A 22,937-nucleotide genomic window follows, 5' to 3' on the forward strand; every position below is an offset into this window, starting at 1 on the left:
AAAGAAAGCCCAAATATGGGTACAATTCACTGGCACATGGAGGCTTGCAAAGTGCTCCTGTGTTTTATAAAGTGTTGGCTGGAAGAAGACTTTCTTTCCAGCTTTGACTGTTCTGGGAAATGCTGAAAGAAATGTATATACATTTTTAATGCATGTTACTGTATGTGGATGTAGTTTCTGGAGAAAGCGTTTCTTACTAGTGAACTGGGAGGGGAGAATGGTTTTAGCTGCACCACACTTTTACCCTTATTATTTCTGAAAGCTTTTGCTTCCCCCTCTGAGCTGTTGTTAACTGCAGTCAAGTAGATTTTGATTTCCAGGGACTGTGAGACTTCAGAGTCCAATACATCATCCACTGCTCTGCTTAAATCTTGCAAGCTCAGGACCCTTCCAGACAGGCCCTATATCCCAGGATCCGATTCCAGGTTTTCTGCTTTAAACTGGATTATATGAGTCCCCACTGCCAGATAAACAGAAAATCTGGGATCAGATCCTGGGATATGTGGCCTATCTGTAAGGGCCCTCGGTAGCCACCTTAAATTTCATTATAACGTCCTTGCCATTTTACTTTTGGCCAGATTATATTTAGGCCCCAAATAAGCAGTGCTGAGTGGATAAGTTGCCTCTTTAATGATGTCCCAATTAGAGAGTTTTGGTTTTAGTTGAGAAAAAGATTATTTTATAAAGAGAAGGTAGAGAATTCATGAAGTTGGAACAATCATTGCATGGCAGAGAAATTTCATTTTTTGCTGGGTGCAATCTAATACTAAACAGAAAGTTCTACCTCGTCATGGCTCTGTTCTTGGTATGAACTGTCTACTCTTAATGTGTTATGCTAAAGACTGTCTGGCTGGATATTCTCATTTACATTTCTACGTTATATTAGATAAGAAGCATTCCTTGTCATTCTGTCTTGGAGAATGACTGGATGTGATATATGGCAGTGGGAGAGTGCATATATGGCCACTTTGACTAGACATCCTGATTAACATTTCCAAACCCTGTAGAGATAAGGAGTATTTCATTGCCAGGTGGTTTTGAGGAATGACTAAATGTAATCGGAGGCAAAAAGTGCATAGTTGTCATTATATTCTATATAGACAGTTTGCCAATCCTTTTTGGAAATGCATGTCTGATGCTGCAAGAATAACAGTATCTAGCATGATTGGACTAGAATGAAAGGACAGACTAGAAATGTGGCTGTAGGCATTATACTCTGCTAAAGCTTCTTAAGATGGAGCAATTATTCAGCATTATTGCTTTAAAGTAAGTAAAATGGAATTTCCTGATAAACACACAGACTGATGCGTGGTTTTTTTTGAAGTGGGCTTTTCAAAGAAATTAGGTGGTAGACATGTGGTCTCTATTTCTCACCACTGTATCCTGGATTTTTGGAAAATAACCATTTGGTTAGTGAGACATTCTTTCAGATAAATCATGGGTCTTATCTTTTGCTTATACTTTGGATTTTTAAATTTGAATAGACAGACTGTGTACAGTATTTGCATTACAATGTAATGCAAGGCTTCATTGGATAGAAAACAGCAATATCAAGAAAGGGTTGAATTCTGCCTTCTAAGTTAGGCGAATCATTCACCAACAATATTTCCATTTTATCTGGATTTTGCTCCTCATTCAGTCTATTACTGATTCATTCAGTCCATGAAAAGACAATCCCACGATAGCCTCACATTACCTTAAGTCATAAATGACTTGAAGGGACACAACATTGTAAGGAGGATACATGGTATACAATCAATCAATAAGCAGGTTTGCTGTGAGTTTTCCGGACTGTATGGCCATGTTCCAGAAGCATTCTTCTGACTCTTCGCCCACATTTATGGCAGGCATCCTCAGAGGTTGTGAGGTCTGTTGGAAATTAGGCAAGTGGGGGTTTATATATCTGTGGAAGCAGTCAGGATTTGAAGCTGCAAGGCCATTCAATACTTAAGTATTGTTGTTTGTATGTGTCACTTGGAGTGCTTCTGTGATGGTGGTGGGGTATAAATAAAGATTTATTATTATTATCATCATCATCCAATGCTAATCAAGGTGGCCAATTGCAACATTCACACTTGCCTCCAACAGACAAGAGCTCTTTCTCCAACCCTGGACATTTCACACACACACACACACACACACACATATATATATCCCACCGTTTCCAACAGACCTCACTACCTGTGAGTATGCCTGCCATAGATGTGGGCAAAACATCAGGAGAGAATACTTCTGGAACATGGCCATACAGCTCAGAAAACTCACAGCAACCCAGTGATTCCAGCCATGAAAGCCTTCAACAACACAATCGATAAGCAAATTACAGTCTTTCAGGGAAACTTAACCATAATTACTAATGTACGTGAGAAACCCTACATAGACAAAGGTTACACTGGAACAAATGTGCAGCTAATTGATTCATAAGCAATAGTATGGCATTTTCAGGGAAAGGGGCATACTTGGCTTTTGGGGCACTTTTGGAAGGGCCTAGATGCAATCACTGCCATTTGCAAGTAGCACTAAGAGACTGAGAGACTTGTATATAAAACCTGGAGAGCAATTGCCAGTCTGCAACATCCACACTACAGGTGGACATATGCTTAAACCGGGATAAGCCTACTTTCTTCTGATTCCCGCCACTCTGTTTACACACAGGAAACTTGGGGTTTATCCTCTCCCTCCCACACTTTGCCAGGTAAACACAAGTGGAGCTGCTTGAGTTTCTTCACTTGACCTCTTACTAAACCTGTGCTATGACTGCATTCCTGTGTAGCCTGACTCACAAAGTGCCGGTTGTTGAGATCTTCAGGCAGATACGGTTTGGGTGGCTGTGAAGGGATTTATAAGCCTTAATAACTGGGGAGGAGCAAACTTGCAGTCATTTTCATGAAGGTCAAGGCTCACTTATTCCCTTGTTGAGATAAGTGGCTAATATATATCAGAAATAATTGGGCAGGTTTCCTTGTGGTTAGTAGACCATTAACAGAAGTGTAGAAGACTGTGTTGCCACGGCCTTGTGCTGTCTGTGGGAATAATGTCTGAGAGATGCACACTCATTTTCCCCTTTTGTATTTTTACAATTGCTTAGCTGTGCTCAACCATCATATCGAATATCAAAATGTCTTTTTGTACCTGTTCCCTCTGCCATGTTTTCCCTGCATGGTTCCTGCTGAAACTTTGTTTGTTCTCTTTCCTCTTCCATTCCTGTTAATTCATGGGGACGTGTATCATGAGTTATTTATTCTAGATTATTTCCCCACTTTCTTTTCTCTCTTCTTGAGTCTTTAATTATATCATTTCCTTCATTGAGGGTCCTAAAGTCTTCTGAACTATTTGCTAGTTTATAGCATCTCCAGCATTCTTTAAACTGCACCTCAATTGTGGGAAGATGTCAAGGACAGAACGCCACAAGATTCAAAGTAACAGAGTTTATTAGATTACAGAACTCAAAAATGCCCGTAAAACACAAGGGCCAGGCAGTTTTTGCCTTTAGGAGCAAAAAGGGGCAAAAGTAAATGTTCAAAAGATAAACCGGATTAAACCGGAGTTTAATCCGGGTAAAAACAAACTGCTTGCTTCAGCCTGGGTATAAACGAAACGAAAGCCAAGGAACAAAAGATACAAAGAATGCAACTAATTGGCAGCAGATTCCTCTCTGCTGCCAACACTGTGCTTAGAGTAACTTGCGTCGCTCCCCCACACACACAGCAGACAGGATCTCCAACACGAGTAAATCAGCCAAGGATTGTAGCAGTTGAGTAGACCAGTTCCGTTCCGTAGATCAAAGCCAGAAGCAGACGTTTGTAGTTTTTCCAAGTCCAAGAAGGGGGAGAAGACAAGCCGTGGTCAGTTCAGTCCGAGTTCTCAAAGCAGGAGATGGCGTCCGTCAAGAAGACGACGGAAGGTCAAGCTAATAAGAGTAAGCACAGGTTTGCACAAACAAATGCCCACACAATCCCTCCCGCCGTCTGACCCTGGATTCCAATCAACTTACGTCACAGCACAGGAAAGCACACAAGTCTTCAGGGAAGCGTCCCACACACACACGGATCCCAAGCGTTTGCCCAGATTACCTTGCCCAACGCAATTTGCAATTGCTCTCAAGCCCCATTTTATGCCAGTTACAAATCTTCATCACTGTCAGCTGTCCTCCTTAACCCGGGCGTTTCCTCATCACTTTCCTCGTCAGAGCTGGAACACCTCTGACTACGCCCAACAGCATCTCCAGCTGTGGATCCCGTCCCATCCCTCCAGCTAAACCATGGGTCTAATCCTGAAGGTCCCCATTCATCTTCTGTCCCATCATGGCCAGTGGCACCCACTTCCTCCCTTACCCGAGTCCAATCCATCTCATCCTCCTCTGAGCTAACCAGCCCCTCCTCCATTCTCTCCGTAAACCCTTCGAAAGACTCCTCGTCAGATGGTGCTGCAAATATGTCTCGCAGTCTTTTTCTCTCTCGCTCCTCGAGAGTATCTGACTCTCGAGGAGTCTTACGCCCACGTCTGTCAGTAACAGAGCCATGAGGCTCAATCATAACACTATCCCCTCTCACAAAGGCCTCCTCCCCCGATGGCGGAGAAGTGGCAGTGATACCCTCCGCTATAGCACCACGACGACTAGAGGTATCAAGTTTCAACAGCGAACGATGAAAGACTGGATGGACCTTTAAACTAGACGGTAAACGCAAACGAAACGCAACAGAAGAAATCTTTTTAACGATAGGAAAGGGACCCAAATACCGAGGCGCAAACTTTCCCCCAGCCTGTTTAATATGTTTGGAAGATAACCACACCAAATCCCCTTCTTCCAACTCCTCCCCTGCCTGCCTGTGGCGGTCAGCCTGAGTCTTCTGCGTTGCCTTAGCTTCCAACAGTAAGCGACGGGCAACATCATGCAATGCAGCCATTTCCGAAGAGCGGTACACAGGGTCCGAAGAGACCACATTGGTCGACGGCGCCACACCTCCCCGTGGGTGAAAACCATAAGTTAGCTCAAATGGCGTATGCTGACTAGACGTGTGCACCGCATTGTTGTAAGCAAATTCCGCCACCGGTAACCACTTTACCCAAGCCGTGGGTTGATCTAAACAAAAACAACGCAGATACTGCTCTAAGAGCCCATTAACCCGTTCCGACTGTCCATCCGTTTGCGGATGGAAAGCTGAAGACACGTTTAACTTAGTCCCCAAACACTCATGGAAGTGTTTCCAAAAGCGTGACACAAATTGCGGAGCCCTATCTGAAATAATCACCTCGGGTGCTCCGTGCAAACGATAGATGTGCTTTGTAAATAGTAAGGCCAACGTAGGGGCCGCCGGAATGGTTGAACAAGGAATAAAATGAGCCAGTTTACTAAATAAATCCACCACCACCCAAATACAAGTATAACCCCCAGACTTAGGCAAATCTGAAATAAAATCCATGGAAATGATTTGCCATGGCCTCTCCGGAACAGGTAAAGACGATAACAACCCTCTAGGGCGCCCAACAGGCGTCTTACTCTGCTGACAAACGGCGCAGCTGTCACAAAAGCGCAGAATGTCTTGCCGCATCTTTGGCCACCAGTAGCTCCTGGTGATAAGCTGTACGGTCTTGAACCTGCCAAAGTGCCCAGCCATGGGTTCGTCATGGTGGGCTCTAATCACCTCCAACCTGAGGGTCCCTACTGGTACGTAAACCTGCCCCCTACGCACCAATACCCCGTCTTGATCCTGGAGATGCGGCAGTATGGTACGGTTACCTGCAGAGAGCAGCATCAGTTGCTCCTGAGTCCACACATCATCCTTCTGAGCCTCAAGGATCTGGTCATGTAACCCAAGCTCATTATCTACAACACACAGAGAGGCAGTAGGCAAGATGGTCTGACATACTACCTGCTCATTGGTCTTAAATTCCGGCTTGCGGGATAAAGCATCGGCCCGCAAGTTTGCCTTCCCCTCCACGAACTGCACCTTGAAGTTAAACCTGGAGAAAAACAAAGCCCAGCGGATTTGACGCTGGTTTAACTTCTTTGCTGTTTGCAAGTGCTCTAAGTTCTTGTGATCAGATCTGACCACGATCTGGTGCCGTGCCCCTTCAAGCCAGTGCCGCCACACCTCAAACGCCACCTTAATCGCCAACAACTCCTTCTCCCATATGGTATAGTTCTGCTCGAAGGGTGTTAGTTGCCGCGAGTAAAATCCACAGGGACGCAAGGTCCCTGAGGAATCCTTCTGAGACAATACAGCCCCCAACGCGTAGCTAGAAGCGTCCGCTTCTACCACGAACGGTCTGTCAACATCAGGATGGGTTAGTATGTTGTCCGATTGAAAACTAGACTTTAGTTGTAGAAACGCCTCGTGAGCTTCCCGCCCCCACACAAATGGCTGTTTCTTGCGCAGAAGCTGCGTCAAAGGTACCGTGAGCTTTGCAAAATTCGGAATAAACTCCCGGTAGTAATTAGCGAAACCCAAGAACCTTTGTACATCCTTCTTAGTCTTCAGCTCCTGCCATGAGTTGACGGCGTCAACCTTATGTGGGTCCATTTTAAGTTCCCTACCTGACACTACATGACCTAGGAACTCCACTTCAGGCACATGAAAGACGCACTTGGAAGCCTTGGCGAAAAGCCCATTAGCCCGCAGTCGGTGCAGAACCTGCTTGACATGTTGACGATGTTCTTTCTCGTCCTTAGAAAAAATCAAGATATCATCCAAATAAATCACTAAAAATTGGTCAATTAGGTCCCTGAACACATCGTTCATGAACCTCTGGAATACCGCAGGAGCATTACAAAGCCCAAAAGGCATGACTCGGAACTCGTGGCATCCGAAACACGTGTTAAATGCCGTCTTCCATTCATCCCCTTCCCGTATACGGATTAAGTTATAGGCCCCCCGCAGGTCAAGCTTGGTAAAGACCTTAGCCCCTTGCACCCTTGATAACAGTTCCGAGATTAAAGGCAGCGGGTACCTATCCCGAATGGTGTATTTGTTTAGGATCCGATAATCGCAGACCAACCTAAGTTCCCCAGTCTTTTTGGCTACAAAGAATACCGGTGCCGCAGTTGGAGAACTAGATGGGCGAATAAACCCCTTGGCTAAATTTTCATCTAGAAACTCCCGCAAAGCTTGCCTTTCCGGTACAGTCAAGGCATACAGCCTCCCTGCTGGCAGTTTCGCACCTTCTGCCAACTTGATGGCGCAATCATATGGCCTGTGCGGTGGTAATTTGTCCGCTTCTCTTTTACAAAATACATCAGAGAACTCCCCATACTCAGCAGGCACTCCCTCCATATCAGAATGAGTAACATTTAGAGTGCAACAATCCTGCCTCTTTAAGATCACTTTACGTGTTGCCCAATCTACATGTGGGTTTACTACAGCTAGCCAATCCATCCCCAGGATCACATCATATCTAGGCAAGCTCGTAATATCCCACACAAACGTTCCCGTTACTCCCTGCACCTCCCACGTTACTGCTGAGGTCTCATGGTTAACCACCCCAGTCTCCAGCAGTCTCCCATCTGCTCCTTCCACCCACACGTCGCATGCCTTGCGCACTCTAGGAATGCCATGCTTCTTAGCAAACTCAATATCTACATAGGAGACCGTAGCCCCTGAGTCCAGCAGTGCCAAAGTAGAAACAAGTTCCCTACCCCCAACAGATAATGTAATGGGTACGAAAACATGCTTCCTCCCCTCAGTTGACTGCTTGAGGAGCCCTAGTGCGTTGGACTCACGTCGCACTAGGGCTGACCTTTTCCCGAAAGCTGGGAAGGTTTCACATTACAATTTTTGGCAAAATGCCCAGCATTCCCACAGTACAAACACAAGCCCAGCTGCCTCCTACGGCTCTTTTCCTCTGTAGACAGCTTTTTAAAGACCCCAAGCTCCATGGGCTCTTCCCCCATCACCACAGGTGCCCTGGTTACATGCATGGGTGGCGCACACATTGCTTTTGAGTGTTTACGAGCCTCGAACCTTGCGTCTAAACGCAGCACCTTAGCTACTAAGGCGTCCCAGCTTTCAGCCGGCTCCAAGCGTGCTAATTCATCCTGGAGCATATCACTTAACCCGGCAGTAAATAAAAGCATGAATGCATTTTCCCCCCAATCCAGCTGGTGGCGATACAGGTTAAACTTATTTAAGTAATCCAAAACAGTCCCCTTTCCCTGTTTCAACCGATACAGAGCCCACCCAGCGTTCTCCGTGCGGAGAGGATCCCCAAAAGTATCAGTTAACAACTTTTTGAAATTATTCAAATTGTCCTTGACTGGGTCATTTCCCAAAATTAAATTAGTGGCCCATTGTCCTGCGGGACCGGTCAACAAACTCAAAATAAAGGCCACCTTGCTAGTGTCTGTAGGAAAAGCATGAGCACTGAGCTGAGAAAAATAAAGCTCCACTTGTGCCAAAAAGGTTGGCAACTTGCACCTGGTTCCGTCAAAGCGTTCAGGAGTCAAAACATGTCCTTTCACAGCCTGAGCTGTTTGGATAACGGTAAAAGCCGTTTGCAATTGGTCTACTTTGGCCCTTAACTCATCCATCGTCTTCCTGACGGGTTTATTGCTGCAATAAACTTTTTATGGGCGTTGGGCAATCTGTCAAGGACAGAACGCCACAAGATTCAAAGTAACAGAGTTTATTAGATTACAGAACTCAAAAATGCCCGTAAAACACAAGGGCCAGGCAGTTTTTGCCTTTAGGAGCAAAAAGGGGCAAAAGTAAATGTTCAAAAGATAAACCGGATTAAACCGGAGTTTAATCCGGGTAAAAACAAACTGCTTGCTTCAGCCTGGGTATAAACGAAACGAAAGCCAAGGAACAAAAGATACAAAGAATGCAACTAATTGGCAGCAGATTCCTCTCTGCTGCCAACACTGTGCTTAGAGTAACTTGCGTCGCTCCCCCACACACACAGCAGACAGGATCTCCAACACGAGTAAATCAGCCAAGGATTGTAGCAGTTGAGTAGACCAGTTCCGTTCCGTAGATCAAAGCCAGAAGCAGACGTTTGTAGTTTTTCCAAGTCCAAGAAGGGGGAGAAGACAAGCCGTGGTCAGTTCAGTCCGAGTTCTCAAAGCAGGAGATGGCGTCCGTCAAGAAGACGACGGAAGGTCAAGCTAATAAGAGTAAGCACAGGTTTGCACAAACAAATGCCCACACAATCCCTCCCGCCGTCTGACCCTGGATTCCAATCAACTTACGTCACAGCACAGGAAAGCACACAAGTCTTCAGGGAAGCGTCCCACACACACACGGATCCCAAGCGTTTGCCCAGATTACCTTGCCCAACGCAATTTGCAATTGCTCTCAAGCCCCATTTTATGCCAGTTACAAATCTTCATCACTGTCAGCTGTCCTCCTTAACCCGGGCGTTTCCTCATCACTTTCCTCGTCAGAGCTGGAACACCTCTGACTACGCCCAACAGCATCTCCAGCTGTGGATCCCGTCCCATCCCTCCAGCTAAACCATGGGTCTAATCCTGAAGGTCCCCATTCATCTTCTGTCCCATCATGGCCAGTGGCACCCACTTCCTCCCTTACCCGAGTCCAATCCATCTCATCCTCCTCTGAGCTAACCAGCCCCTCCTCCATTCTCTCCGTAAACCCTTCGAAAGACTCCTCGTCAGATGGTGCTGCAAATATGTCTCGCAGTCTTTTTCTCTCTCGCTCCTCGAGAGTATCTGACTCTCGAGGAGTCTTACGCCCACGTCTGTCAGTAACAGAGCCATGAGGCTCAATCATAACAGAAGATTTCTGAAACGAAGAATCATTCTCAAGTCCAAAAAATAACCCATTATGAGAATTGTTTGAAGAAAGTATATATCCTTTTATACATATAAAAGGGATGGATTTATGGCCTTGCATAAAATACGTAGCCTGGAAAGTCCAAATCCAGATAATTATGGAAGAGTCAAATTTCTGTCTTAATTGAGAAGAGCCTGATGATTGGTTGCTGTGATTCTGCTCCTGGTCATAATTCCAGGGAAGCATTGTTGCTCAACCTTCATGCCTCTTGGCAGGCTGCTCACTAATTACTGAGAAAAGTTCGTGGCAACTGGTCAAAGAGTGCAAGTGGGTCATGGTAGAGTGGAAACTGAATGGAGGGAAAGGAGATCTGAGCAGGAGGGTTTCTAAGACTCGCTAAACTTGTTTCCAGGAGGATGGAAACAGATAAGAAGAGAGGTCCGTAGCCTTGTTTATTCTATGCAGGACTTCGCATATGGCCTTTAAAAAGCCCCTAAAAATAGTGTTTCAAGAGACAAAGTTGAGGAACGTCGCCCGGGGTGAAACGTCAGAACTCGTTGGACAGACCTGTGTCAGGACTGAATCACAAAACTGGTTGCCAGCAGGCAAGACTTTGCTCATCAGAAATGAACAAAATGCAGTTACATCAAATATCTTAAGACTTTTTTTTGGGGGGGGGGGGAATCTATTGGGTTTCCCCAGAACTGTTAAGTGTTTGGACAAGTTTTGAATCACATCATTTCCCCATATGAACACTTCAGAGGGAAGCTCCCACCTTAACACTCCACTGTTCATCCTTTCCTCTTCCTCAGCAATAACACTACAGACCCATTGGATTCTAGCTTTAATCTCTTTGACATTTAAAGCATTTTCAAAGTCTTTTGAGGAACCTGCTTAAAAAACCCCCCAATGACACTGATTGGCTATCCTTGCCATTGCAATATCCGATGGAAGGAAGCGATACCCATTTGGTTTAGACTGGAAGAAAACTACTGTAGACAATGATCCTGAGAAACTAAGGTTGATTTTTCTTAATAGTTCTGGATCTTTTTCTTTCCTTTAGCCTTTGAGTCAGGCCCTTTTGTCAAATTGCTGTCATACCTGAGCTGTTGGCTTTTCCTTTTGCACCATCAGCATGTCAGCACATTGCCAGGAATCTCTGTTGTGTTACTTTACTTGTATAGGTGAGGCTACATGGTTTAGACATGACACACCATACAGAGGTGTCCTCTACTTGTAATATATTTTCAGTATCATGTTGAAACTGGGACCAGTTATGCCTTTTAAAAAACGCCAGAGATTGATCAGTCGATGGATTGTTTCACAGTTTCTCTGGGTGTGTATAAATAGACATCCCAAATAGTCTCACCCTAATTTTTCCTCTTGCTTGATCAATATGGCTTTCCCCATCCTCTGAATGCATTTGGCAAGCACATAAGTTCAGTATCTATCCCTTCCCTTATCCAAAATGCTTGGGACCAGAAGTGTTCCGTATTTGGGATCCTCCCCCCACGATTTTGGAATACTTCCATGATCCATCATGAGATGCATTGGGGAGAGAGATTCAAGTCTAAACAGGAAAGTCATGTATCTTTCATAAGCACCTGATACACATAGCCTGAAGGGAATTTTATACACAATATTTTTAATAATTTTGTGCATGAGACAAAGTTAGTGTACATTGAAGTATCCGAAAGCAAAGGGGTCACTTTCTTAGACACCCATGTGGATTTTTTTTTTCCTGTCAGGAGCGACTTGAGAAACTGCAATTCACTTCTGGTGTGAGAGAACTGGCCGTTTGCAAGGATGTTGTCCAGGGGATGCTCGGATGTTTTGATGTTTTTAGGATCTTGTGGGAGACTTTTCTTATGTCCCTGCATGGAGCTGGAGCTGATAGAGAGAACTCATCCACACTTTCCCCGGGTTGGATTCGAACTAGCAACCTTCAGGTCTGCTACCAAACCTTCAAGTCATCAGTCCTGCCAGCACAAGGGTTTAACCCACTGCGCCACTGGTGGCTCCTACTCATGTGGATATTTTGGGGATATTTTGGGTTTTCACATTTCAGATAAGACCCGAATTTGCAAACAATTGGGGGGAAATACCCATGATCTCTCTGATTCCCTCCTTTGGGTTTCAAGAAAGACAGCATCCCTTTAAAATCTAAAAACTCTCATTTTATTTTATTGAAATACGAATTTTCCAAATCCCTTTTACATTTTAAAGCTTGATGAACTGGGAATCCATGGAAACTCTTGCTTATGGTAAATTAGCAGCATCCTATGCCATTCTTGCTGGTTGCTTCTTCTGGCCGTGGGAATGACTAGAGAATGGTTATTAGCATTTTGCTCCACTAGATACAACTGTCACTCTGGCTTCTCTCCCAACAAACCAAAGAGAGTATTGTTTGTGTTTGGTTTGTTTGTTGATTCCATTTCTGTATGGGAGAGAAGCAAACTAGACCAACAACTATGATAGACAAAACATAGAGCAAAGCTCCTTGAATTTGTTCAGCTGCAAGCAGGTACAATGGGACAGCAAACACCAGCATCCTGGTTGAGACCAAAATGTTCACAAAACCTTCACAGTTTTGAATTAAGTGAGCTTAGTGTGTGAATCAAGGTGAGGGAAGGTGTGTTTCACAGACACAATGTAGTTCTCAGGGCCCTTTTGTGGCCTGTCTGGACTCATGTCATACCCATGCGTCACAAAACACTCCTTTCTGCGGGGAGTGGTGATATTTTGCTGTTATGTGCTATTTTAGGCCTTTTATAAGTTAATTTTGGGCACTGTTATCTTTTTTCGATAGAGTTACAAGCTGAGTAGATGGAGGGAATGCCATGGATGTAGTGTATCTAGATTTTAGTAAGGCCTTCCTTCGACAAGGCCCCCCATGACCTTCTGGCAAGGAAACTAGTCAAATGTGGACTAGACAAAACTACGGTTAAGTGTATCTGTAATTAGTTAAGTGAATGAACCCAAAAGGTGCTCAATAATGTTTCCTCTTCATCCTGGAAAGAAGTGACAAGTGGCGTACCATCAGCAGGTTCTGTTTCTGTTCAACATCTTTGGTAATGACTTCGATGAAGGGTTAAAAGGCATGATCATCAAGTTTGCAGATGACACCAAATTGGGACGGATAGCTAATACTTCAGAAAACAGGAACAGAATTCAAAACAATTTTAACAGGTTAGAGAGATGATTAGCCAAAACTAACAAAATTAAGTTCAACAGGGACAAATGCAAGAGACTCCACTTAGGCAGAAAAAATGAAATGCAAAGATACAGAATGGGGGATGCCTGGCTCGACAGCAGTACATGTGAAAGGGATCTTGGAATCCTTGTGGACAGGAAGGTGAACATGAGTTAACAATGATGCAGCATCTAAAAAACCCAATGGGATTTTGACCTGCATAAATAGGAGTCTAATATCTAGATCCAGGGAAGTCATGCTACTCCTCTATTCTGCCTTGGTCAGACCACACCTGGAATCACACTGTCCAATTCTGTCTAGAGGAGGGTGACTAAAATGATCAAAGGTCTGGAGAACAAGCCCTATGAGGAGCGGCTTAAAGAGCTGGGCATGTTTAGCCTGCAGAAGAGAAGGATGAGAGGAGATATATTGAGGGCCATGTTTCAAGATGTGAGAGGAAGTTGTACGGAGGAGGGAGGGAGAATGAATTTCTAAGAAGGTCAACTAAAGTAATCACTTAGAATTTAGTTTAACTACCCTGGTCAAAAAGCTACCATTATTTACTGGCCTTGGTAATCCAATTCCTATAATGTGTAAGTGGTCACTTAGGGGATCTTCATAGAAGATGAGGCTAATGATGGATGATGGGGCTATCCATGGCTACTAGCTATAAGGATTTATACTCTCCTCAGTACTAGTCAGTACACCTTTGTGTATCTATTGTTGAGGAAATTGCAAGTACACTCCTCTGTTATGTCATGGACATAATTGAGGAATTAATTATAGTAATTATGAAGAGTCTAGGAACTGTGCTCTTTCTGTGTTTCCTTCTGAACCCCAGGTGCTATTTTGTATTTCCTTCTTCGCACTATTTAGAAAGAAACAGTGCCGGACTTTGACATGCCTTCTTTCTGCTTAAGCATGGCTCTCTTCTACATCCTTATCACCAGAAAGGGAAGCTGTCCTAAACTGAAACAAGAGTTGCTTCTCCCTTTCTTTGCTATAAATATAAATAGGTAGGACCTTTTGACTGGGCAGAGATTTGCATGGACTGTTTTGCAAGGCGAGGTGTTAGTGAGGGCGGGCGAGTAGAAGAACAGAGAAGAGAATTGTGCAAAGCAGTTTACTCTTTGGGGAGGATGCTGATTCCATAACACAAACTCATATTGCTCCTGGTTTTTCTGGTTCATGTAGGATGATGAGGTTTGTTGCATTTGAACATTGCTGTTGCTATGTCTAATCCCTTTGTCAGTATGTGAACCATGACAGCTATAAAAAAGCACAAGGCATCTTCTAATTTCTCATCAACTGTCCAACCCTTACCTTTTTGTTTATCATTTCTATCTACTTACATTAACTTGAAGAGGATGTACTGTACTCCCTTCTTATGTTTGCTATGTGGAGAACCTACCCATCTCATCTCACCTTGGAAATACGCTGCTTATGTAAATATAGTCCTCTGTTATGTCATTGATATAATTGAGGAATTGATGATATGTAAATCCAAGGAGCCTAGGAATTGTGCAGTAGCATTTCTTGAAGCTTCAGCAGGCAATCATGAAAGCAGGCAATCAATAACATAGTTCATTTTAAAAAGGTGTCAAGCCAAGTAGCATCCTGGCCCATTTAATATTTAACTTCTTCATCAACGTCATGGTGGACCATCTTCACAACATGGATTTCCACCTCCCAAAACTTGCAAGAAGACATATTTCCACCTTACTTTATGCAGATGATGCAGCTGTACTTTCAAGAACACCTACTGGCCTTAAAGAGCTCTGAGAGCCCTAACACAATACTGCAAAGCAGATCAGCTCCAACTTAATTATCATAAAACCAAAATCATGGCATTTTGCCAAAACAAAAACAAAAACCCAAGAGTTACACCTGGAGCATAGATGGACATAAAATCTGGTCTATGACCGTAATAAAGATTTTTGATTTGATTTGATAGTTTATTTAAAATAAAAAATCAGGTTTAATATATATCATGAAAAGAGTCTTGTTTTCTGTCTTTTTTCAATCTTGGGTCTCTGTATCACCTAAATATTTTTTCCCCCTAAAATTTCAACATTTCCGTGTTTCTGCTAAAAAGACAGTTGTTCCCTGGTTGAACTAGAATAATTGAGCTTTCTCTCACCTCAGAATTGTTTAAATAATAATAAAGATGATGGTGGTGGTGGTAATAGTAATCATTTTCTGTGTTTCCTTCTGAAGTCAGGATGCTATTTTGTTTCCACGAGAATTATTTCTTTTCTAGATAGAAAGTAAGAATAATAATGTTGCCTCTAGAAACATAATTTCTTGTTATTTTGCTCATGAGCCATCAAACTTGGGGAACACCATTGACTCATTTCCTTAATATAGTTCTAGTTTAAATAATTTAATTAAATGGAAAATGAGCTAAAAATACTCATTGTCTCCGCATTTGGCATATGCTTGTGTTATTAGCACCCTTTAATGCCACATGTGTAAATTGTAAGGAGAATATATGTTTCATCAGGTGATGAGTGCTGCAATTTGACACATCATGACAAGATTAAACAGCTTGCTAGTGTTGCACCGAATAATTTTAAATTGGCTACATTATACAATATAATGAGTATCTTGTTGCCTTCTTGAGTAGAAACAAAGTGCATGCAATTGTACTTCTGGAAGTTGTTACAACATTGCAAATTATTCAGAGCAGCCTTTGAAGAGGGAATAAGATCACAAATAGAAGAGTCAGGTGTTGGCATGTGCTATTTTGGATAATTGGGAGACTGATGGCACAGTTTGTGCATGTGCTAGTTATTTTCTCTCCCCTTTAGTTCTATTCAATGTAGAATGAGGATGGTTGACATTTCTCGGTCTGTGGCCAAATTACATTTGAGAGGGCAACTTCGAAAGGAGGCTGCAACCAATTTGAAAAGTGAGTTAGCATTCCTGAATTGCCTGCCTTGGGTCCAGAAAAAGAGATTGTTCAGGGATCAGTCTTCACAAAGACCTTGGACAAATAGTTGAGCTCAGTTTGTGGATTTAGAAATGATGCTTTGACAGTTCTAGGCAAGGAGGGTTTCTGGAAACATCTAAAACTGGCTTCAAGTCTTTTCAGTGCCTTCCTTGGTGTCTCTTCTTTATGTTTGTACTAGCGCTACTTTTGATGCATCTTTGGTTGAATTTTGTGCTTGGAACAGACTATCTTCTCTGTCATTGGAATTTCTTTCGCTGAACTGTGGACCTATTAACATAGGGTGCATCTGCACTATAGAATTAATGCAGTTTGAGCCCACTTTAACTGCTATGGCTCAAAGCAATGGCATCCTGGGATTTGTAGGTTGCTGAGGCACCAGCAGTATTTGGCAGAAGAAGCTAAAGACCCTGTAAAACGGTAACTCCTACAATCCCATAGCATTGAACCATAGAATCAGTTAAAACGACATCAAACTGCATTGATTCTGCAGCGTAGATGCACTCTTAGATGTTGGATGGTATGAAAGCTTGCCATGAAATGGGGCAGTTGGCTTTCGTTGAGCAGACCTCTTAGTAATTTGGCATCCGTGGGATATCGGCTGCCTGGCTGTCGCGGATGATTCGGCAGACGGGTTCAAGCTTGCCGCCTTTGGAAGATCTATTCACCTTCCTATCGTGCAGACAGGTGGGGTTTGCCTTTCATCATGAAGGTCATGTCTGGGTTTCTAACTGTCTGAAGCAGTTTTTTATGCTCTGAAGGAAAATATTGAGGAGCAGATTTGGAGGTTGGGTGTTAGAAATCTGGTGCTTCTGTGGTTATGTTCTAAGGAAGATTGATATGCAGGAATATAGAGCTGATGAGTGATATGAAGCAAAAGTATACGAAGACCTTTTGGTTTATTTAAAATATTATGACGCTTTTTAATGTGCCTTCAAAAGTGAGAACTAAAACACAATTTGAGATTGCATTGTACATTCTCTCAATTCACAGTCCTTCCCTTTTCTATGGAAGCAGGAAATTTAGCATCTCCTCTACTACACCATTAAGCCCAGAATACGGTCCACAAGCTTGCATATTTTTCCATCCAGAGGCCAGTGGAAAAGCAGGTTTCTTAGGGTTTGTTTAACTTGGAGTGTAACACATTTAAAGTTATGTTACACTCTTAGCAGCTGGAGGACATTAAGGCTGGCTTTCCATTAGTGGTGGTATTTCATTTCAACATTTCTTTCAGTCATGAATTATTGATCCCTCGACATTCTCAGATTGTTTCCCTTAGCGCTTGAAAGTCTTATTAAATACTACTTTAAAACGGAAACATTTTTTGGAAATTTAGAAAGTGAATACACATCTGGACTTGCATCCTTACAATTCTGTGGGACACTTTATCTATTGAAATAACTTGGATAATTGTGAACTGATCCCAGCCAAAGCTGTAAAATGAATCTGCGCAAACTCAATTGTACATTTTGATATATTTTGGGGGGATTTTAGTCTCTTGATAAGAATTCCATTGGTGTTTAATGTTAGTTGATGCACAGCAGTCCTCAGTAAGGAGATGCACAGTCAAGAAAACAACCAGTCTTGATTGTTTTGTCCTTGGGAAATTGTTTTGGGAAACAAACCAGATAGCATTCTAAACTTAAGCAACCTGATGCATCAGTTTTTAGTTGCAAAACTGCCAGCAAATAAGTCTCCCTCCTCAGACATCTTTGTGGAGTAAATCTGTCAGTAGGATGAAAATAAGTTTTGAATTGGATTGCAAGTTCACAATTGGCACAAGAGTCTCTAATGACATCAGTCAGCAAAGAAAGCTAGATCACTTGAAAGAGATTGCAAACGGTTTTACAAAGAAACATTTCAAGCAAGTAGTAACATACCAAAGTATACAAAACCTGACTATATTACTTACTAGCTTGGGTACCCGGCATTGCCTGGGTTATTTGAAAAAGTCAAATTTTAATTGTACAAAATGCATAAGGTTGTAGGTAAACTACAACTGACATCATGCCAGATTAAAAAAAAATCAACTGAGCTTACTGCCAGTTACTTTCCAATAAATATCTAAAGTTATTTCAAGTTTTGTTTTTTGCTATATTCTTCTTTATGCCATGGATTTTTTATTATAGCATCTCCTACTGTAATTTCAGGATAATTTCCTCATATTTTCCCTGTTGACAAATGAGTCTTGTCAATGTTACTGGCTTCACTTTGATATTTGTAGTGGCTTACAGTCTTTTAACACACCAGAAGATGATTTCTGGTCCAAGCAAAAAGCAGTTAATTCAAGATAATTCGGAGTTTCCTAATTTTCCAAAGAAACCATGAATCATCCTTTTTTTCTACTTGTTGGGAGGAATGATGGTATCGACTAGATAAGGTGCCAAAAACCTTTGGGATTTTATAGTGAGTGTTTGAAAAATACTGTCCAATGGATCAGAGTTCGATTTTTTTTGTTAGATTAACAGCTTTATATAAAAAATGCATAAATAAAAGAACAATTGGTTGAAACTGGAAAATAGGTTAAGTACACTGAGAAAGAGCAAAACTACTTATTTTCCCGAGAAAATGTAGATTTTTGCTGATAGGTGAGCATTTCATTCACTAACTTACACAGAAATCTATAAATTAAGTGTAAATACAAAGTTGTCCGGTTACTATAGACGCACTAGTAATACAGGATAGAATAATAATAACAAACTGATTATTATAATTCAGGAACGTACGTATGACTAGTGAGCATTTCATTCAACCATGTGCTTTTCCTCTTCGTTCCAGCCATTCTGTGCCTTTACTACACCCAAAGGCCCTGTCCTTCCGCAGATGCAAATGCACCAGACGTTGGAGGCCATGGCCAAGCCGGCAGAGGAAGAGCCCACCCCCAAAGCCAGAGAGCTGTGCCACGAATGTGGGCAGGTGCACCTGCTGCCTGACAACCACCTTTACAACTTCCAGGATGAGGTGGATGACGACCTCACCTGCCACATTTGCCTCCAGCCTTTGCTGCAGCCCATGGACACCCCATGTGGACACACGTACTGCTTCAAGTGCCTCGAGAACTTCATGCAGGAGTACAGCTTCTGCCCTATGGACCGGAAGAAGCTGTCTTTCCAGCATTGCCGGAGGTCCAGCCTTCTTGTCAGGAATCTGCTGGACAAGCTCATGGTCCTTTGTCCTTTTCAAGATGACTGTAAGGAAACGATGCAGCGCTGCGAGTTGGAGGCTCACCTGCACAACAGGTGGGTATAGGCTGATGACAAAGCCAGGGGGGAAGATATTTACTGTTTTCTCTGTTTCACTTGCATGATATTCTCTGTGTCACAAAAAATAGCTATTTTATTTTATTTTTGGCCTGGTCTCCTTTCACTCTGATCCAACACTGTATAGTAGTTTGAGTGTTGGAATAATAATAATAATAATAATAATAATAATAATAATAATAATAATAATGAGGATGATGATATTTGTTACCGGCCTCTCCTGAGGTGGGGTACAACAAAGTCATAGAATCATAGAATAATAGAGTTGGAAGAGATCACATGGGCCATCTAGTCCAACCCCTTGTCATGCAGGAAAAGTACAATCAAAGCAGCCCTGACAGATGGCCATCCAGCCCCTGTTTAAAGGCTTCCAAGGAAGGATCTTCCACCACGCTCCACCACAAGTCAAAACATATCAACATAAAATGCATACAATAAAATACATATATCAAAACATACCATTGTTAAAAACATACACCAAATATCAACATAAAGCAGTGATAGGATTAGGACTCTGGAGTACCAGAGTTTAAATCTGTACTCAGACATTAAAGCCCACTGTGTGACCATGAGTGAGTCACATGCTCTCACCTAAAAGGAAGGCCATTGCAAACCTTCTAGGAAGAAATTGTGTCAAGAAAACGCTGCATTAGTTTTGCTATAAGTCAGAGTTGACTTGTAAGCACCTTGCAACAAAATATTGATTTATTTATGACAGCATTTCTACCCCGCCCTTTTCACTCCCGAAGGGGGACTCAGGGCAGCTTACAAATATAAAACACGAGTATAAAACAATTCTAATACAATACATTGCAATTTAAATTATTCACAAAGTTATACATATCATATATAATATACATTAGCGAAAATGTATATAGTAAGTATGTCACTAATGACATAGGGAAATTGAACGGCATCCTGGTTTAAAAAAAACTATTTCTTTCCATTTTCACCATCTTATAATCTTCCTTTGTAGCCCTTTGTTTTTTTAAAAAAGCAGTTGTGTTATATTAGTAATGTATAAATTCAATGATCCCATCAGAGAATGTATTTATTTATAGAAATGTATTGAGGATATGGGCATAAAGGCTTTGCCCCCTCCAAATAAGAATTCAGCTCAGGTGACTCAAACACAAAACAAAGAAGAGAAAGAGCTGATATTTCTATAGACTATAAATGCGTGCGTAGCTGTATTGGCCGTAATACAAATTCCAAAGTCCATGTTGTTGTAATACCTTCATTAGGTCAACCAGAAAGGCAAAAAGGCTGGATAGTAAGTCAGATGATTTCTCCTTCTTTCTGATCTGACAGGAGTTTCCTTACATCTTTGATTATTTGTTGATATGAGTGTGTTTGGAGAAACCTAGATGAGGGTCTGTGTGAGTCACTCACATTTTTGTCTCTTGTTGGAAAATGTTTCTGCCTATTTACCTGGCTCAAGTTCTAGTATGACGGCACTTGAACGTCTAGTTACATATTAATCTTAGGAAGAAACAGGAACCAAATAGAAACGAGCATTGTGGGGGATAGGAATGGGAGAATCTGCCTGGAAAACAATCAGGGAAAATAGGTCTTGAAAGGACCCAGTAATTCATATCTACCTTGACTTTTTTATTTTGGCTATTTATTGACTTAGTTGAAAATGTCTTTTTTCAGCCAAGCAGGAAATCACTGTTATATAGGTTTGGCAGAAACAATTTTAAAACACACATGGCACTTTTGCAACATTTTTTCAACTTTGAGTCTTAAGACCACCCATGTATCTAATTTTGCCCTTATCATTCAGACCTTTGTAGATCCCAGTGTTTGTACATGCATTAAGAAAGCATATATTGTAAAGAAGAATTGGCAAATACCCTAACAAGACATTTCCTTTTCTCTGTTCCTATGTTTATGAAACCAATAGCTTTATCAGAATTGATAGTGGAGTTTGTGCATGAGAAAATTAAATATTATCACCTCGCCAGCTCCAGCTCCACACGGGGACATGAGAGAAGCCTCCCACAAGGATGGTAAAAACATCAAAACATCCGGGCATCTCCTGGTCAACGTCCCTGCAGATGACCAATTCTCTCACACCGAAAATGACTTGCAGTTTCTCAAGTTGCTCCTGACATGAAGAAAAAAAAATGAAACTCTGCTATACATATATGTACATTTTTGTGCACTGGCATATCTTTGTCCCTAACAGCTCAAAAAGATATTTAGGATATTTAGGATATCAATTGAGAAACGTAATTCCCTTGTATGAATGCCATTTCCCCAAAACGTTTGACTCTTAACAGTCATGCTTTTTACCAAGAGGCTATGGCATCATTTTCAAAGAGGTTATGACTTCTAACAAGGTCATGCCTTTCCAAAGATCATAAAATCTCCAAAAGTTTATGGAGATTTCCATTTTCCAACAAAATAAAGTTTGCATTAAGGAGGATGTGCGTGTTCTGTGTTTCACTGGGCTTTTTTTAACTCTTTCACTATGGATTTACTCAACGATGTGTGTCTTACCAGTTGAACTTGCAAATCAAGCATGGGTTAGCCTTCCAGTTTCGGACACAAAGGAAATACCTTTCACTGCATGAGGAAGCACCTCCTCTAAAAACCTGATAGATTTATGGACTAATTTGATCCGGAGAGGTCTTGCAGTCCATCACTGAGTCCTCACATGTGGCCATTGTATTCCATTTGCCTTCTCATGCAGGTGCCCTGGCTTCAAGAAGTACAAAGCCCAGTTGGAAAGGAAGAAGAACCCTCGCTGCAGACTGAAGGGAGACTCTCTCTCCCGGTTGGAAGCAAATACCCCAAAAGAACCCGAAATATCGAATGGAGTGTCAGTCCCAGTGGCTGGAAGTGCCATAGCTGCGGTGGGATCTCCAGAGACACCGGACCCGGGTCTGGTCAATCCAGCCTTTGACGGGAGTGAAGAAGGTAGCACTTTTTCTCTCAAACTGAACTTTGCATTCAAGAGAAAGCACATCTCGGTGAAGAACACATCACAAAAAGTACACAAGTTTGCAGAAATTATACTGAGGTTTCCCTCTGCCTCCTAAAATAATTGTATGGAGTTGTGTAAAAACAATCCCCAAAGGCTTTAAAGATAAGCCATTTGATGACAAAATTGGCACCAGTTTTCAGGCCAGTTGGGGAGCTATGATGCCATAGAAGAGAAGGTCTTCTCCCATGGCATCATCCCACAATGCATTGTTCCCACTGGTGTGACACACAGGATCTCCTCTCTGCCCCTAGAAGACCAAAGTATGGTATATGTTTTAGGTCTGATATCACAGCTTGCATTTTGTATTTAATTTTAGTTATTAAGTCATAATTTGTTTTTATATGTTGGATTGTCATTTTTCGTTGTTATGGGTATATTGTTGTTGTGTTCGGGCATTGAATGTTTGCCTTTTGTGTTTGGAATCCGCCCTGAGTACGTCCAGGAAGATAGGGCAGAATATAAATAAATTATTATTATTATTATTATATGTAGGGATCACAGATCCAGGTTTGAAGCGGTTTAGGGCTTTGAATGTCTTCCCCAAAATGTTGAATTGATTCAGGAAGGTTATTGTCATCCAGTGTTGTGTAAGATGGGGTACAAATTGGGATATTAATTTCTGGAACATGGCCATACAACCCAGAAAATGCACAACAACCCTGGGCTGTTAATATTTTTATAAAAAAGAAATAATACAGTAATTCAATCTGGTTGGCATTTGTATTCTCTGTGCTTGGGAACAACTGAGAATTTCAAGGAACAAAAGGAAAAATATCAAGCATTTCAGTTGGTTTCTCATAGTCTCTAGTTT

The 22,937-nt window shown here is 42.1% G+C and overlaps 1 protein-coding gene across 2 annotated transcripts in view; it reads left to right on the forward strand.

Moving 5' to 3' along the window:
* Positions 1 to 22,937, forward strand: part of LOC100552428 (ligand of Numb protein X 2) — a 38,120-nt gene that overhangs the window by 4,597 nt on the left and 10,586 nt on the right. For both annotated transcript variants that reach the window (XM_003229842.4, XM_008124107.3), the window contains exons 3-4: positions 18,653 to 19,113; positions 21,833 to 22,059. In XM_003229842.4, coding sequence (XP_003229890.2) covers positions 18,698 to 19,113; positions 21,833 to 22,059 — 643 coding nt within the window. In that variant the 5' untranslated portion in view covers positions 18,653 to 18,697. The remainder of the gene's footprint in view (positions 1 to 18,652; positions 19,114 to 21,832; positions 22,060 to 22,937) is intronic.

Source organism: Anolis carolinensis, unplaced genomic scaffold, assembly GCF_035594765.1.
Source record: "Anolis carolinensis isolate JA03-04 unplaced genomic scaffold, rAnoCar3.1.pri scaffold_12, whole genome shotgun sequence".
In the NCBI taxonomy this organism is placed as follows: Eukaryota; Metazoa; Chordata; class Lepidosauria; order Squamata; family Dactyloidae; genus Anolis; species Anolis carolinensis.